Genomic DNA, 15,011 nt, shown 5'->3' on the forward strand with positions numbered 1-15,011 from the left:
ACCTTTGCCTACTTAGAATTCTCCTTAGGATAGATCCCACTCCGCAAGAGCGCAACTTACCCCCTCTCTTCTTCGATCCTAACATAATTGATAGCTGTTCCATGGCCCGTCTCATAATGCGAGCCACGCTCCTACCCTCGTTTTTCCTAGCCCTTTTAGAGGATATGAGCGAGAGCCTATTTTCGACTTGTAGTCATCCCTTCCTCTCCACCACTACACTCCAAACCCGCCTCGATCTACGTAGGTATCTGCAAAGCTGACCCTTCCTTAATAGATCCCGCAAACCCCAACCTCCTTTCCAACATGATCAGAGTGAGCAACAGTAGCCATATCCTCCTCTGTAACTTCTTCCCTTATTAACAACCTAAAAAAAAAGAGAAGAAAAGAAAAGAAAAGAAAAGAAAAGAAAAGAAAAGCAAAGAACGTACAAAAAGAGAAAAGCTAAGAAAGAAAGGCAAAGCAGAAAGCGTGACAACACAAGCACTCACTTGTAGAAGCACTCAATCACCACATAAGCACTATCACTGCACCTAGGGGTTCTCAAGTTAGGCATGCCCAGTGGCTTCGGTCGGCCGGCTCTGCTCCTAAACCCCTAGCCCCTTTTGCTCCCCCACTTCACCCTTAGGGCACCTCAAGGGCAAGACATACCTAGGGAGCTAACACTCGCCTATGGTTAGACATGTCACCCTAAGCCACTTGCACCGCACCTCCCTTAACACAAATGGGGTCCTCAAGTGTGGGACATCACCCAGGCTTGCCTGCGGTTAGACCTACCTCCCCATTCCACTAGCATGAGCACAGTACACTAACACAGTACGGTAGACACTCCCCTTAGGTAGAGCACAACATCTTCTCCTGTCAGGCATCACAGAAAGCAATAAACCACCAACTTCGGAGGCCTCGTCAACCACTCGCTATCCATTTAACTTCTCCAACAACCATCCTTCCTCAGCTTCCATGAGCATCCCCTTTACATCATCATTTGCCCAACTGCCTACCGCTCTGCAACAACACAGAAGTGCCATGGGACTGGCACCCGTCTAGGAGGGGGTAATGTTAACCCCGAGTCAAGATGGCGGAAAATGAAGGAAAAAGTGGAAAAAGCATGGAAGAAGAGAAAAGACACGCAAGCGACCTCTAAAAGCTAAGCCGAGACCAAAGGCACAATTTTAAATGAAAGGCGCCTCAAAAAACTTGGAAAACTCTTGTAAAAGAGTGCCAGGCTCCCTCCTGTGCCAATTGTAAAATATTAGACGGGCATAGGGTAGAGGCATAAGGATAGAAGAGGGAAATGGAAAAGGACCTTGCCACAATGGCCGGTCATGTAAAAAAGGGGATGGGTGCCCATGGGATTTTAGGGTTTGTATTATAGGGTTTGTATATAAACTCATTCTTTGGTGTGTGGCTAACAAAAGCTCTCTTCTTCTTCCCTTCTTCTCTCCTTCTTGCTTGTTTGTGCTCTTGAGAGAGGGAGTGTGAGAGTGTGAGGGAGTGAGTGTGTGGGAGTGAGGGATCAAGTGGGTGAAGCTCTTCGCCATCTCCTCTTCTCTTCTTCTCTTCTCTTCTCTTGTCTACTCTCGCGTGCGCGACTATGGAGGATGGAGCTTGGAGATGGAGGAGGATTGAGGATGCTTGAGCTAGCATCGAGAATCGTGGAGCTATCGAGGTGTGCGAGGGAGGAGGCTACTCACATCGGCATCAAGGTAAGCTCACTACACTCGTAGGATCAACGATGCGTCGGCTAGGTGAGAGATAGCCATTAGAGCTCGCTTGAAATGCTTGAAGCAATAAGCGGTCCATGGGTCTTGGCAGTTGAGCGAAAGCTCCCACACAATTGCTATCAGATTTTCCTTTTTGTTGTGATTTGCCTCTAGTATGCAAAGCATTAGAAGACTTACTGGATGCATTAATTTGTCTATTTATTTCTTCCATGAATAGAGCACTCTCCACATCAGTATACAAAATCACAGCATTAGAATTGCTCATAGCAGTCGTGAAGGTATCCCAACTCTCTTGCAAAGTGCAAAGCAAGAGCGTAGCTTTGAACTCATCATCAATATTGAACTTCAAAGTGGCAAGCTAGCTGAAAATGGAGTTAAACTCACTAGGGTGAGTAGACATTGCAATAGCCTCTTTCATACACAAATCCATGAGTTTCTTTAGCCAGTAGACTTTCCTTGCAGCACTCTTCTGGGCATACAATTCTTCCATTTGATTCCAAATGTCATAAGTAGAATCCAACCCTTCAATGTTAAACATCAAGGCATCAGAAATCAATAGCTCAATGGTCAAGCGTGCAAGCTCATTTAGCTCATCCCAGTCGTCCTACTCTACATCAGCTGGTTTTGATTCCTTCACTTTGATTGGCTTTGCTTGCTTCTTTTGCAACAAGATATTATAGCACTGCTTTTGCCAAACTGCAAAGTTGTGTGCTCCTTCAAGCTTCTTGATATGCATAAGATGATTGTCACTGCTGCTAGCCATGATTCACAGCCAAATAACTATATGATAATAAATGATAGCTAATGCCAAGCAATGGAAGCTCCAAAATCTACTCAATAGTATGTTAAAAAAATCTCCAAGTATGTAGTAGCAAGAACATACATCGGTTCATTGACAAAATGCCTCAAAAGTATTCAATGACAATAAACATACCAATTTCCTGACAAAAACAGAGTGCAGTCTTGAAATTCCTGACAATACAGGTGGTTGTCCTGCAATTCAAGAGTGCAATCCTGAAATTATTGACAATATAGGTGGTTGTCTCTTGCAATTCAGGAGTGCAGTCTTGAAATTCCTAACAATACAGGTGGTTGTCCTGCAATTCAGGAAACTATTGTGAATGTACAACAGTAGACTTGTAGGTAAAGCCAATCCAAAAATGAGCTTTAATCACTGCTCAAACGCATTCCAGAATCAAATCCAAGCATGTAACATCAACCATAAGCATGAATATATAGTTTAGAATGCCCGAGACCAAGTCTAGAAGAAGACATAATGCATATGCAGTCAAAATGTCATTCAGCCCTGTTATTCCAACAGCCAAATATCTATCAAAGCCAAGAAAAATGATGACTCTAATCACCCCAAATAGTTGATGCCCTTTTTCCAACCACAAATATGTCTGCAAAATGAGCCAAATCCTTGCCAACATTAGCTCAAAATGGCCTCAAGACAATGCCACATGGTTCCTAAAGGATCTGGCATCAAGATACATTTAAATAGCTATCATATGAGCATCAATCTCAAGAGAGTAGGTATTGTCCTGTTTATTATAAATCTAAATACTTTGCATTTCAGACCTAAAGTTGAATGTATATTAGCACCAAGTGTAATACTACACTTCAATGCTCAATGTTAAGCATTAGATACAAAGTCTAGAGCACAACCATGATGGAAAATGAAGAGGAGCAGTTGTTGTAGGTCCTGAGCATGCTGAAAAATAGATCAGCATACCCACGCTGATGATGCCTTCAGCCCTAAAGAGATTGGACTACTGATCCAAGTGTTGGAGATGATGGGGAGGGTTTCCAATTGGCCAATGATGGCTGCCAACAAGCTCAAATGAAGAGGGAAGCTTCAAGCTTCAAGAAGAAGCTTCAAGCTTCAAGAAGAAGCTTCAAGCTTCAAGAAGAAGCTTCAAACCTTAATGCTCTACATGTAGACTCTTTACAGTGAACTCTTCTTCAACCTCAAGCTTCTGCATCTAAAGAAATGCCAAGCTCCTGATTGCCTAAACTAAGCTTTGATACCAATTTGTTGATTTTGTTGAACCAAGACACAGTATTTGTGGTATTGAAGAGTGTACCTCAATAATGATTTTAGATAGGTATATGTACTATGTACAACTTGGCCCTTACGGGTAGACACGGGCACTGCCCTTTATCCCAACAAGTAGTAGGGTCTTCCTTGCTTGTTATCCATTGTCCATTAATTCTCATAGGAGATTTTAACATGGTAAAAGGCATCAAAGATGGATTCGAAAATAAAGGACAAGTCATATCAATAATTGGAAAAGATTCTTGGGTTGACTATAAATATTCCATGGACTTGTCGATATCACCTAGGAGACACGATTCTCTTTGTCCAATAACAATAAAGGAGATGTGGTAAAGAAAGGCCAAGCTTGATAGGCATTATATGGGTTAGAATTTTTTCTCTCACCCTTTGTGAGTGTCACTTGTAGAGCACATAAAAATGTGGATTTGCATAATCATTACTCCATTGAAGTTAATCTCTTAAATAGGCGGAACGTTATATAGTTAGGTGGTTCCACATTGACCCAAGAATATTTAAAAATGTAAATTTTAGATCTAATAGTCATTCAAATAATAGAGGGAGAATTGAGTCAGGCAATTGATAACTTGGCCATAGGTAAGAACCTTGGTTGGCCTCCCTAGTGAACTTTGTAGAGAGTTTAATGACCTCTTAATTCATCTAATGATGTTGGTATGGAAGCAATCCATGAGATTTGGAACTTTGCCAAGAGGGATTAATGAAGGGGTTATCAAGCTCATTCACAAGAGGGATGAAAAAGGCAACCTATCATATTGAAGACCAATAACTTGCCTTACCTCAATGTATACTTGTTAAAACTTTCGCAAGTAGCCTACTTGGATGGGTTGATAAGAAAACATAAAAAAGTATGTATCAAAGGTAGATTCATCCTTGACTCCATAATTGGCTTATGGGACTGATTTGAATATGCTAAAAAAACCATTAAGGACTTTCTCTTTTTAAGATAGACTTTGATAAGGCATATGATAGACTAGACTAGGGCTCATTTTTATAGTCCCCACATGACTTAGGACTAGTGAAATGATTAATTAAATATATTAGTATCATTTTTGGAAATGCAAGTGCAAGAGTAGCAATAAATGGGGAGATTTTAGAACCCTTCCTCTTAAGAGATCCATTAGAAAAGGATGCCCATTTGTCCATCTTCTATTTTTCATATCAATTGATGCACTAGGGTGGCTAATAGTTGGTGAAGTAAACAAGAAAGGGAGGCTCCAAAGGATCAAACTACCTAACAATAATAAAGTGATGATTCTAAATCAATTTTTTGGTGACACCAATGGTACATTTCATAATGATCCCATGCCTATCAACTCCTTCTGGGAATGTCTTTAGACTCAACTATTAGCTTGACCAAAATAGGGATCAAGGTTTTGATTCAAACCATCACCAAGTTGGCTTCTAGAACATGGTTTTGAAGTAACCATGAAACAAAGATATCATATTGGGTTCTAGCTAAAGTTATAAAGAAGATTGAATACTAGAATGAACTTTAGTAAACTGACAATCTAGGACAATAGTCTTGCCTAATCAGATATTCAACATTTATTATAGGACTTAAAATATTAGAGAGCTTGGCAAGGAACTTCCTTTCATTTGGAGATGGTGACATACTTAGGACTTGAAAGGTGGTTTGGCAAGATTTTACCCTACCGAAAAATGAAGGAAGTTTAGAATTATTGAACTTAGAGACTTTGCTACCAAATTAGCAGAAAACTAGTTAAAACTTTATTTCATGAAATAGAGGATTGGGAAATATTGTTGCATAATAATTGCAAGAACTTCCATGAAAAAGAGATATCTAGGTTAGAAGCACTTGGTGCCATCATAGTTGCATTTGGACAAGTCAATGTCCTTGTCAAAGAGCTCTCAATTCTGCCAAAATCTTATGGTATGCTTGGCTATCATATAAGCAATTAAGAGTCTTATCCCCCCCCATTGAGAATTTTACCCTACCTTGGTGCTCCTAGAACTATATCTACTTCAATTTCTTTTAGAAATCCCTAGATGTAGCGAACTGAAACAAAGCATGATAAATGTTCAAGAATGGAAACATAGCATGGAGGGATTTGTGGGAGTTTAACCACAAAGATTGAGCTCAGATAGACCAACACAAAATAGCAGACCGCCTCTCTAAGTAGGATCTTTAGGTCATTTAAGAAGAAAGGTAGAGATGTTGGAGACCTTGCACTAGGAAAATTTAAAGAGCAAACTTTAATCCCAATCTATAACTTTTAAAAATTGTGTAAAATTCCTCCCTCCTTCTCGCTCTAATTGTCGAGACATTGATAGAGCTGGCATGTTGCACGTTGATGCATGGACGGATATATGAATTAGCTCCCTATATTCCATGTTGCTACAAATGCTCGCAATCACAAGATCTATGGTGCTCTTGATAAAATATAGGGCCTATGGATTGTCTTGAGGTGATTGAGCTTCTAGAGGCCATGAAATTTTCTTCCTTCTCCTATCCAGGCTAAACAACATGCCTCTATATGTGAAATGGAGCATCCATCTACTACATGAAGACTTTCTCTATGCCAATATCAAAATGCCCCAAAGTTCTTTTTTATCTCCATATGATATTTATAATTTTCCTATTTAAAAAACTTATAAGTTATACAAAACAAGAGATTTATAATGAGGGACTCTTAGACTACACTCTATTGGCCCACATGTCGCCCTTGATCCTTTCATTATCACACACACACACACACACACACACACACACACACACACACACACACACACACACACACACACACACACACACACACACACACACACACACACACACACACACACACACACACACACACACACACACACACACACACACACACACACACACACACACAAACACACACACACACACACACACAGAGCTCTCTTCAACATTAGAGAGCGATAGCATGTACGAGCTTGGCCTCCAGGAGCTAGTGTTCATCTCTCTCTTTGTGCATCTAGAGGTGGCAATAGATGTGAGATGTGGGAAGTGCAACCAAGATAAAGATTTGGTGTAGGCATTACTCTTTTCTTTTTTGTGACAATTGGACAACTATCTAAGTTAGACTGATGCTCACAATGGGGTTTGTTGGCTTCATAGTAGTTTACAAGTTGATTCGAACAATCATTAATTATGCATATACAAAGTAGAATGGTGGATTGGGTTCCAACTGATGAGTGAGGCCCCCACACCATATAAAAGTCTATTTTCTTTTGGGGTTTTGACCCAAGGTTCTGCCATGTTAGGAAATGATATTATTTCAATAGGTATGAATGTGGGTGTTGTAGATTTACCTTTAATCACTTTATGAATACCATATTAGAGAATTTGGGAATCTCGCAAGTTCCACTTTCAAATAAGGAGTAAATATTTGACCAAGTGGCTAAATCTTAACCCCATATTGGAGAGTGGGACTTGGGGGAATTGCTTACATAGGATCCATGGAAAATTTCACTCCCCCTCAAGCTCAGCGTGAGCTTGTGAAATCCAAGTGTAGTGGTGGTGCTATGAATCCATCTGGCTTGATATTGATATCTCGGGTAAGTTACTCATGAATATATGTGTGCATCAAGTGTATTTTTAAAATACCATCCATATATATATATACTACATACAGAAGGGTATAATATAAAGAGGTTATTTACAGATTGAATAGAAAAGGGTTATGTTTTATTTAGAAAGAATTCATAGATAAGGATATTTATAAATAGGCCTTGAATGCACGTGATGTAGAGGATATACATATAGTAACTTCCTCGAGATTGATATCAAGAAGAATAGTTGTTAAAATGAATTCCATTTTACTAGCACATAGCAAATTTGGTAGGAAATAAGACTCTTGGTCTACCACTTCCTACCTTTAAATGACATCAATGGTGGGTACCTTTGGCGAGTGTAAGATTTTTTTGTTATAGTGCTAAATGAAGAGAAGTTTAGATGGAGAGATAGAGGGACAAGTAGCAACATCTTGATTTTAGCAAGTTTATTAGCCAAAACCAAACATTGAGCAAACTAGGGTAGAAAAACAACCACCAAGATGCATATAAACAACATATTAATGCACAAATGGGAAAATAAGACGTTAAAAGCTTTCTTGGAGACTTCAAGGTTGTAAAGCAGTGTAGCAAGTAGAAGGCATTAGCATTAGGTTGTCTCCAGCAAGTTGAATAGTTTCTAGGTTGAGTCTGATGACTCAACATAATAGTATTTGGTTGCTAATAAACCAAGAGATCCATAAATCTTTGAAGAACTTTTTGAAGAAAGCTTGAAGAAGGATAGTAGATAGGCATGGATAAGACCTATCTGGGCTTCTTGATTGGAAATTTGTCAAGTTAAGAAAACACTAAGTGAAGGTATTTCAATACATGCTAGTACATTTTTGTTCATTACAAATTGGATTCTGGAATGACCTTTTCTCTATTTCAACTATAATTCGAAGAAAGATAGAATGGAGGGAAAATAGTCTATGGGATGGGCAGAAGCTTGATAGGAGAAGACAACTAGGATCTACCATGGGGTGGGGAAATATCCTTGAAACACTTGCAAGGAGCACATGGAGGAAGAGACTACATTTTGGTGAAGACAGGCTCTTGGAGTGGGTAGAGGCCTATATTGAGCTATGATTGGATGTCAATTGGCCCTATTGGATGAAGGCAACTCGTTAGATAGATGAAACAAGTGTTGAAAAGGCTAGGATAGCTTGTGATTTTGATGAGGAATGCCTAATATAAGCTACATTTTTGTATGATAACTTATTTTGTAGGTTGAAAATGAATTGTAAAATGATGAAAACAACCTGTTGGATGATGGAGTTTCAAGGCGGCTATTGTTTTAATTTTGGATGGATGATTTTTATTTTTGGCTCCTTCCATGGGTCTCCGAGCTTCATCTAGACAAGAGGTGGTCATTCAAGAAACATCAATACCAATGGGTAACCGTAATGGTGCTTTTAGCAAGGTCTAATAGGAGGGATTTGAGAGCTCTTTGGACTTGATTCAGGGCTAATTTTTAGACATGGGTAGATCTATTTAATAGGACATTGCAAGTCTTAAATAAATCCAAGAAAATTGCAGTTGGAATCACAAACATGATGGTAGTCTCACGGGACTTGGATCCAAGCTTTTTCTTGAAGCTTTTGTGTTGAAGCTTTCTGAAAGGATTTATGTTTTGATACATCTTGACTGTAGTTGGAGAAAAGTCTAAAGGGATCCATGTTTGTGATGGAGAAGACAAGAGGGATGGCAACAAAAAAATGCAAACATTGAGGTGGTAGATGATGATGGTTTAGTAGGAAAAAAAGGGCAGTGGAAAGGAGAAGGGCATGGTGAGATTAAAAGATAGTATATGTCATCTTGAAGGGGGGGATGCTTTTCCTTCTATTCAAAGTCTTGGTTATGTTGTTGATTGTGCTACATTAACAAACATGTTCAAGGGAAAGCTTTAGAATTAGGATGGATCCTTCTTTATGATACATGAGAAAGGTGAATTTGCACTCACTTTTGTTCAAGAATTGGGTGATGGATCCGTCCTTATGATACATGAGAAAGGGGAATTTGTACTTAGTTTTATTCAAGAATCAAAGTGGACTCGTACTTGATTGATTGAGATGGTTTGACATCACAAAGAACAAAGAACAAATAAGAACACTACAAAGAACCATCATTTCCAAGTTTTACATTTCTCTCTCTCTCTCTGTTGAACCTCATTAAGGATTTTGTATTAGGATGGATATACCTTGCATTAGGGCCATCACTTTCAGGTTTTACACTTCCTATCAATCTCTGAAGATTGGGATTTGATAACTTTTTATTTCGTGATTTACCTTACTTTGGTCATACTGTTTTCTTTCTATTAACACGGTTGAATTATTTTTCAAATAGTCTAAAAATAACATCTTTAAAGTTTTATATCTTTTTGAGTCTCATTGGAAGTATCCACCAAACTGATTATAAGATCTCTTTTATTTAGACAAAATGTGGCCTCACTTTCTAGAGTCTTAATTAGAAATTTAGTCACATATTCTATAACACAAAATTATAGGTGGGTCCTTAAAGGGATCCTTGGTTCACATTAATAAACCTTTTTGCTACAAATAATAGATAGCGTGCTAGAATTTATTCTCAACCATGGTTCAAATTACATGTAACTACAAAATATTAAGCTCTACATGAAAGGAGTCCTCAGCTCAAATAATGTCATGCATATTATCATTTGATACTAAAGGTTTTGAGTGTTGTAGCTGATTTGGATGCATTCCCTCCTGCATTATCAAAGAAATTGATCTCCTTCATTACAGCAGTACGAAAAAGAGAGAGTGCCTCACTCCAATCATACAATTGGTATTGTTGGTCCCATTCATCCATTTGAGCAGCTTGTCTTCGAGCACTAGAGCCACTACCATGATTCTCATATACCCAAATAGCGTAGGGATTGCTAGTTGAGTTTTCTACAATGGGATACAAATCTCCAGTCAAATTGTTCCATAGCTTGAGACAAGCATAGGTAGCAATCAACATGTTGGGGGGGTAAGCTAGCATGGTATCTTCTATGAAAGTCACATACTCCATAACAGGTTCCCTCACAATAACACCATAACCATCGGCTCCATCATCTTTTACATTCCATGCATCAAACAAGGCAATTGAACATTCTTGAAATCCTGAGTCTGAATTGTTTGCATATTCCCTTACTTTCTCATCAACACTAGCATTATTTGCAAGTTGCACCCATAGTTGTGCTACTATGCGACAATAGATAGCATCTTGCAATATGTAATTTCCATAAAAGTTAGGATTCATGTCTCCATTGGCAACCCTTGAAATAAAGGTTGTATTCCATGCCTAATACATATAAAAAAAGGTTTACATTAGTGGATATCAAAAACATTTGTTTAGGAAGAGCTACATCACATGTCTACACATTGTGCACTTACTATAGAAATCTATTCTATCACCTCACAAATTATGCACATATAATCTCATGATTTGAGTCATCATATGTAAAAAGACATAAAGTGCACTTATTAGTTCAAGCAATCAAAACATCATTTTTATCATTTTATATTTGGTAAATGATGCACATGGATCTCATGCTTTGGATCATCATATGCAATAGCCACTAAAGTGTGCTCATGACTTATAGTGGCCCAAGTTTTATTCTTTAATGAGACACTAAAGTATGCTCATCACTTAAGTATCCCAAATTTCATTGTATATTGTTTATGATGTTAAATTTGTAGGTTATAAGCTTATGACCTTATGCTATATGTCATCTAATGTAACGAGCTACTAATGTGTACTAGTCTTTTAAAGCAACGGGTCATTTTATGTAACAAGCCATTGAAGTGTTCTTGTTACTTAAAATGGCCCAAATTTTTATTTTATTTTCTTTACTATGTTAAATCTATAAAGTACACATCTATATTCTCATGCTCTACATTTATGTAATGAGCCACTAAAGTGTGCTCATTCACTTATGTTGAGATGACAAGTTTAACAAATGAATTTTCTACCCCATTGACATATGTTAGCATGATTATCAAGATGCACTATTGGTGATCTTCATCACAATAGGTACTTCGACCTATTGTAGCTAGCCTAATTGTGTAGCTAGCATATCATATTTTGCAGTATTACATTTATATTATATGCTCCCAATTATTTGTACACTTGAACACTTGTATTTTGAGACAAGAAGAAAATAAGAAAAAGAAATTGTTGCCCTCTATCTCTCTAAGTGCATTTGTGTGTGTGTGTGTGTGTGTGTGTGTGTGTGTGTGTGTGTGTGTGTGTGTGTGTGTGTGTGTGTGTGTGTGTGTGTGTGTGTGTGTGTGTGTGTGTGTGTGTGTGTGTGTGTGTGTGTGTGTGTGTGTGTGTGTGTGTGTGTGTGTGTGTGTGTGTGTGTGTGTGTGTGTGTGTGTGTGTGTGTGTGTGTGTGTGTGTGTGTGTGTGTGTGTGTGTGTGTGTGTGTGTGTGTGTGTGTGTGTGTGTGTGTGTGTGTGTGTGTGTGTGTGTGTGTGTGTGATGGGCCAGCTAGAAAGAAAGACACTGCACCAAGGAGCATGTATTCCCTACCTTTCAAAATGCTTAATATCAAGAAAGTTATCAAATTAGAAAACGACGGCATTAGGTAATATAGTTGTGAGAAAGACCAACCACAATGCACTTCTTAATCATCATCGAGAGAGATGGGCCAACTAGTAAGAAAGCCACTGCACCAAGGAGCATGTATTCCCTACCTTTCAAAATGCTTAATATCAAGAAAGTTATCAAATTAGAAAAAGACGGAATTAGGTAATATAGTTGTGAGAAAGACCAACCACAATGCTCTTCTTAATCATCTTCTCTTCAATGCTCTTCTTAATAATCTTCAAGAGATGCAGCCCCAATACTGTCAAACAAAAGAGCATGACATCTCCATTGTGGCACCCTCTTTCCCAACATGAGCGGGCAAGCAAGTGATATCATCGAGTTCCTTTAATATGGAGATTATTTAAGAGCATGTCAAAATGGCACTTAAGTAAGTTATCCTCCTCTATAACGAAGAGGAGTTAATCCCTCATAAAGGTAGTGGCAAAGTGAAGTTCAAACTTAGATATTTTGTTATACATTTTCAGAGTAGCATAGTGAGAGTCTCACCATAATTCTTTTATATAATCTTTCCAATTATTGTATGCCCTTTGATAAACATAAATTTATTGAAAAAGGAACATAGTTTTAAGAAATTATAATAGTAACATAAAGTATCTTAACAAGATGCCAAAATAAGTAGCTAAAGCATGGTTGAAGATATTTCTCACATGGTTTTGAGAAACTCTATTGGAAAGTTGAGTAGTTTGGATACATTTTATAAGATCATGTGTAAAGTTTCCAAAATGAATGGCCAAAGTGTTTTCATTTGCAAGTTTATCGTAGTTTAAGAGTGTCAGTTGTTAATAAAAACCCTTCATATAGCCATAACATTGACTATTATTGTCACAAATTTTATAACTCAAGTTTGAAGCAAATAAAATCTAAAATCATATGACAATAAAAACCCAAAGAAAAAATTCACCTCGAATGAGGGTACTTACGCTCTTTCCCACATCCTATGGCTGTGGTCCAAGTTTATGCACTAATGACTTTCTGCTCTCATAGAAAACTTACATGCTAATTTTTGAAATCAAATGGATTGAGGGATTGATAGAAAAAGGACCTTTGGGAGTAAGTCCAATGCCCCATTCCATATATATTCTGACAAATTCAAGTTTTGCCTTGAGTAAAGATCCTGAATGGAAGCGTCATGGAATTGATTCATAACATCTCCTGTAAACCATTCCATTAGAAGGATCACATTCAACAACACCATTGAAATGACATCAAAATTTCATTTTTTTAAAACATTATAGAGATTGCTTTGTGTGGATGACTTGATCAAACATTAAGAAATTTTGACGTACTTTTTGAAAAAGTTACAATAGCTATAATCGAATTGAAATCCTTCAACAACTTAGTTTGCTAGCTATGACACTTATACTCAAACATGGGCGTGATATTCCTATTGGTATATAGTATATACCATGGGAGGCCAATGAATGTGTGATCTAGACCACGCATTTGACGTGAGTATGACTAAGAGCGTATTGGATATATTTTTATGGGCAAAGGAGATGAATTCTCCGTATGCTGAATTAGGGGCAATGATTGAGAGAGGAGAGGACGTTGCCAACTGCTGTTGGTTACGGAGCTCGACGAGCCACACCTACCCAGGTATATGATGCCTTCTTCGCTGAAGACCACCTTGTTAAGCATCTCAAGGAAAACCACTTACTCGCAAGGAAATATGCAGTCCGACGATGAATGTGGCTCAGCACAAGGGCTAGTACACTACCTTCAACAGTAGCTTGACAAGTCTGGTCGACCATGCATTAGCATGTCAGTCTACTGCCACAGCCTCCATGCGCTAGCAGCTGGCATATCTCGGACGTGAAGGGCCTTTGGGCAGCTATATTTCAGCTACATAGCCTGGTCGGCCATGCATTAGCATGTCGGTCTACTGCCACAGCCTCCATGCGCTAGCAGCTGGTATCTCTCTCTCTCTCTCTCTCTCAAAATGAATGCATACACGCACTCCATATTCCAGCTACTGTTTCTACGGTGGAATATGTAGTGATTCTTCTCTCTCTCTTTTCTCTCTATCCTTCCACGCTGTAGAACCGGCGAAATACAAGGAAATGGAATCCCGGAAATAGAATAGGATATGGAGCCTTACTGCGATCGTCGGCCTTCACAACAGAAAAGAGGCCCCCCATGGACAGGAGCACCGCCATTACTACGCAGCAGTAGTTCCACATTCTGCGAGAGAGGGAGATAGCGTGAGAGAGAGAGAGAGAGAGAGAGAGTGTGTGTGTGTGTGTGCGCGCGCGCACGCAGTTTTATAGCAAAGAGAAAAAGAGAAGCAAACCATTTCACGCACATCACGTGAACTGTAATGTTGCGGCTCCACACCCCCGTAAAGGAAAAGGGAGGCCGGAGGAGCAAGTGGGAAACAGTCGGGTAGGCATGTATGTATAATGTATATTCACGATTCACGATTTCACACAACGGCATGGCCATCCGCGAAGACAAAACCTTCGACCAGAAAAAGCCCACAGAGCATGAAACCTGCCACCCACCCAGCATTTCACCAAAAATGTGTGTCCCCACACCAAAAGAAGCATGCTTAGAGTGCAAAAGTCAAAAGAAGGAAGACGCTCCAATGATCTTCGTGCCTTTAACCAACCTCTCTCTCTCTCTCTCTCTTTTTTCGTAAAACCTCTCTCTCTCTCTCTCTCTCTCTCTCTCTCTCTCTCTCTCAATATTAGAATAATAATGTTCTCATAAGAAGGATAAGTTACATCCAAATAAAGCGCCTTTTCACACCTCACTTTGAATTTGCCTCTACCTTGTCAAGCGTGTGTTCACATACTAGACATTTATAGATTACTAATGTGGTTACTCACACCCTACCAGCCATCGTGATGCAATGGTTGGCTTTGTGAAATCCAAGCCCTAAATCACACAAGCCTTGGTCATTCTTTCACTTGTATCATCCCTTGGTCATCCTTACAATACCAAATAGACCCCAAACTTGATCCATAATGCTAAGTTAAAATTACACCGAATATTAGAGAGGAGCTTGTTGCTAGAATCCACCTCCAACTATAGCTAGTTTATCAAACTCCAAAAGG

At 38.9% G+C, this 15,011-nt stretch overlaps 1 protein-coding gene across 15 annotated transcripts; it reads right to left on the reverse strand.

Annotated features, from left to right (window-relative positions):
• Positions 1–1,461: 1,461 nt before the first annotated feature.
• Positions 1,462–14,209, reverse strand: LOC148031738 (uncharacterized). 15 transcript variants are annotated; one of them, XM_087685362.1, is made up of 4 exons: positions 14,054–14,208; positions 12,998–13,107; positions 12,123–12,277; positions 9,850–10,644 (listed from the first exon to the last, which is right to left on the reverse strand). In XM_087685362.1, the coding sequence occupies exons 3-4, from the start codon at positions 12,210–12,212 to the stop codon at positions 10,012–10,014; spliced, it is 723 nt and encodes a 240-aa protein (XP_087541488.1). In that variant the 5' UTR covers positions 12,213–12,277; positions 12,998–13,107; positions 14,054–14,208; the 3' UTR covers positions 9,850–10,011. The 15 variants fall into 15 exon arrangements, with proteins under 15 accessions (XP_087541496.1, XP_087541495.1, XP_087541494.1 ...); XM_087685363.1 differs by lacking the exon at positions 14,054–14,208 and adding an exon at positions 13,673–14,042; XM_087685364.1 differs by lacking the exon at positions 14,054–14,208 and adding an exon at positions 13,548–13,684.
• Positions 14,210–15,011: the final 802 nt, after the last annotated feature.

This window comes from Lygodium microphyllum, chromosome 9, assembly GCF_053477565.2.
Source record: "Lygodium microphyllum isolate KBCC chromosome 9, Lygodium_microphyllum_v1.1.10, whole genome shotgun sequence".
NCBI classification, from domain to species: domain Eukaryota; kingdom Viridiplantae; phylum Streptophyta; class Polypodiopsida; order Schizaeales; family Lygodiaceae; genus Lygodium; species Lygodium microphyllum.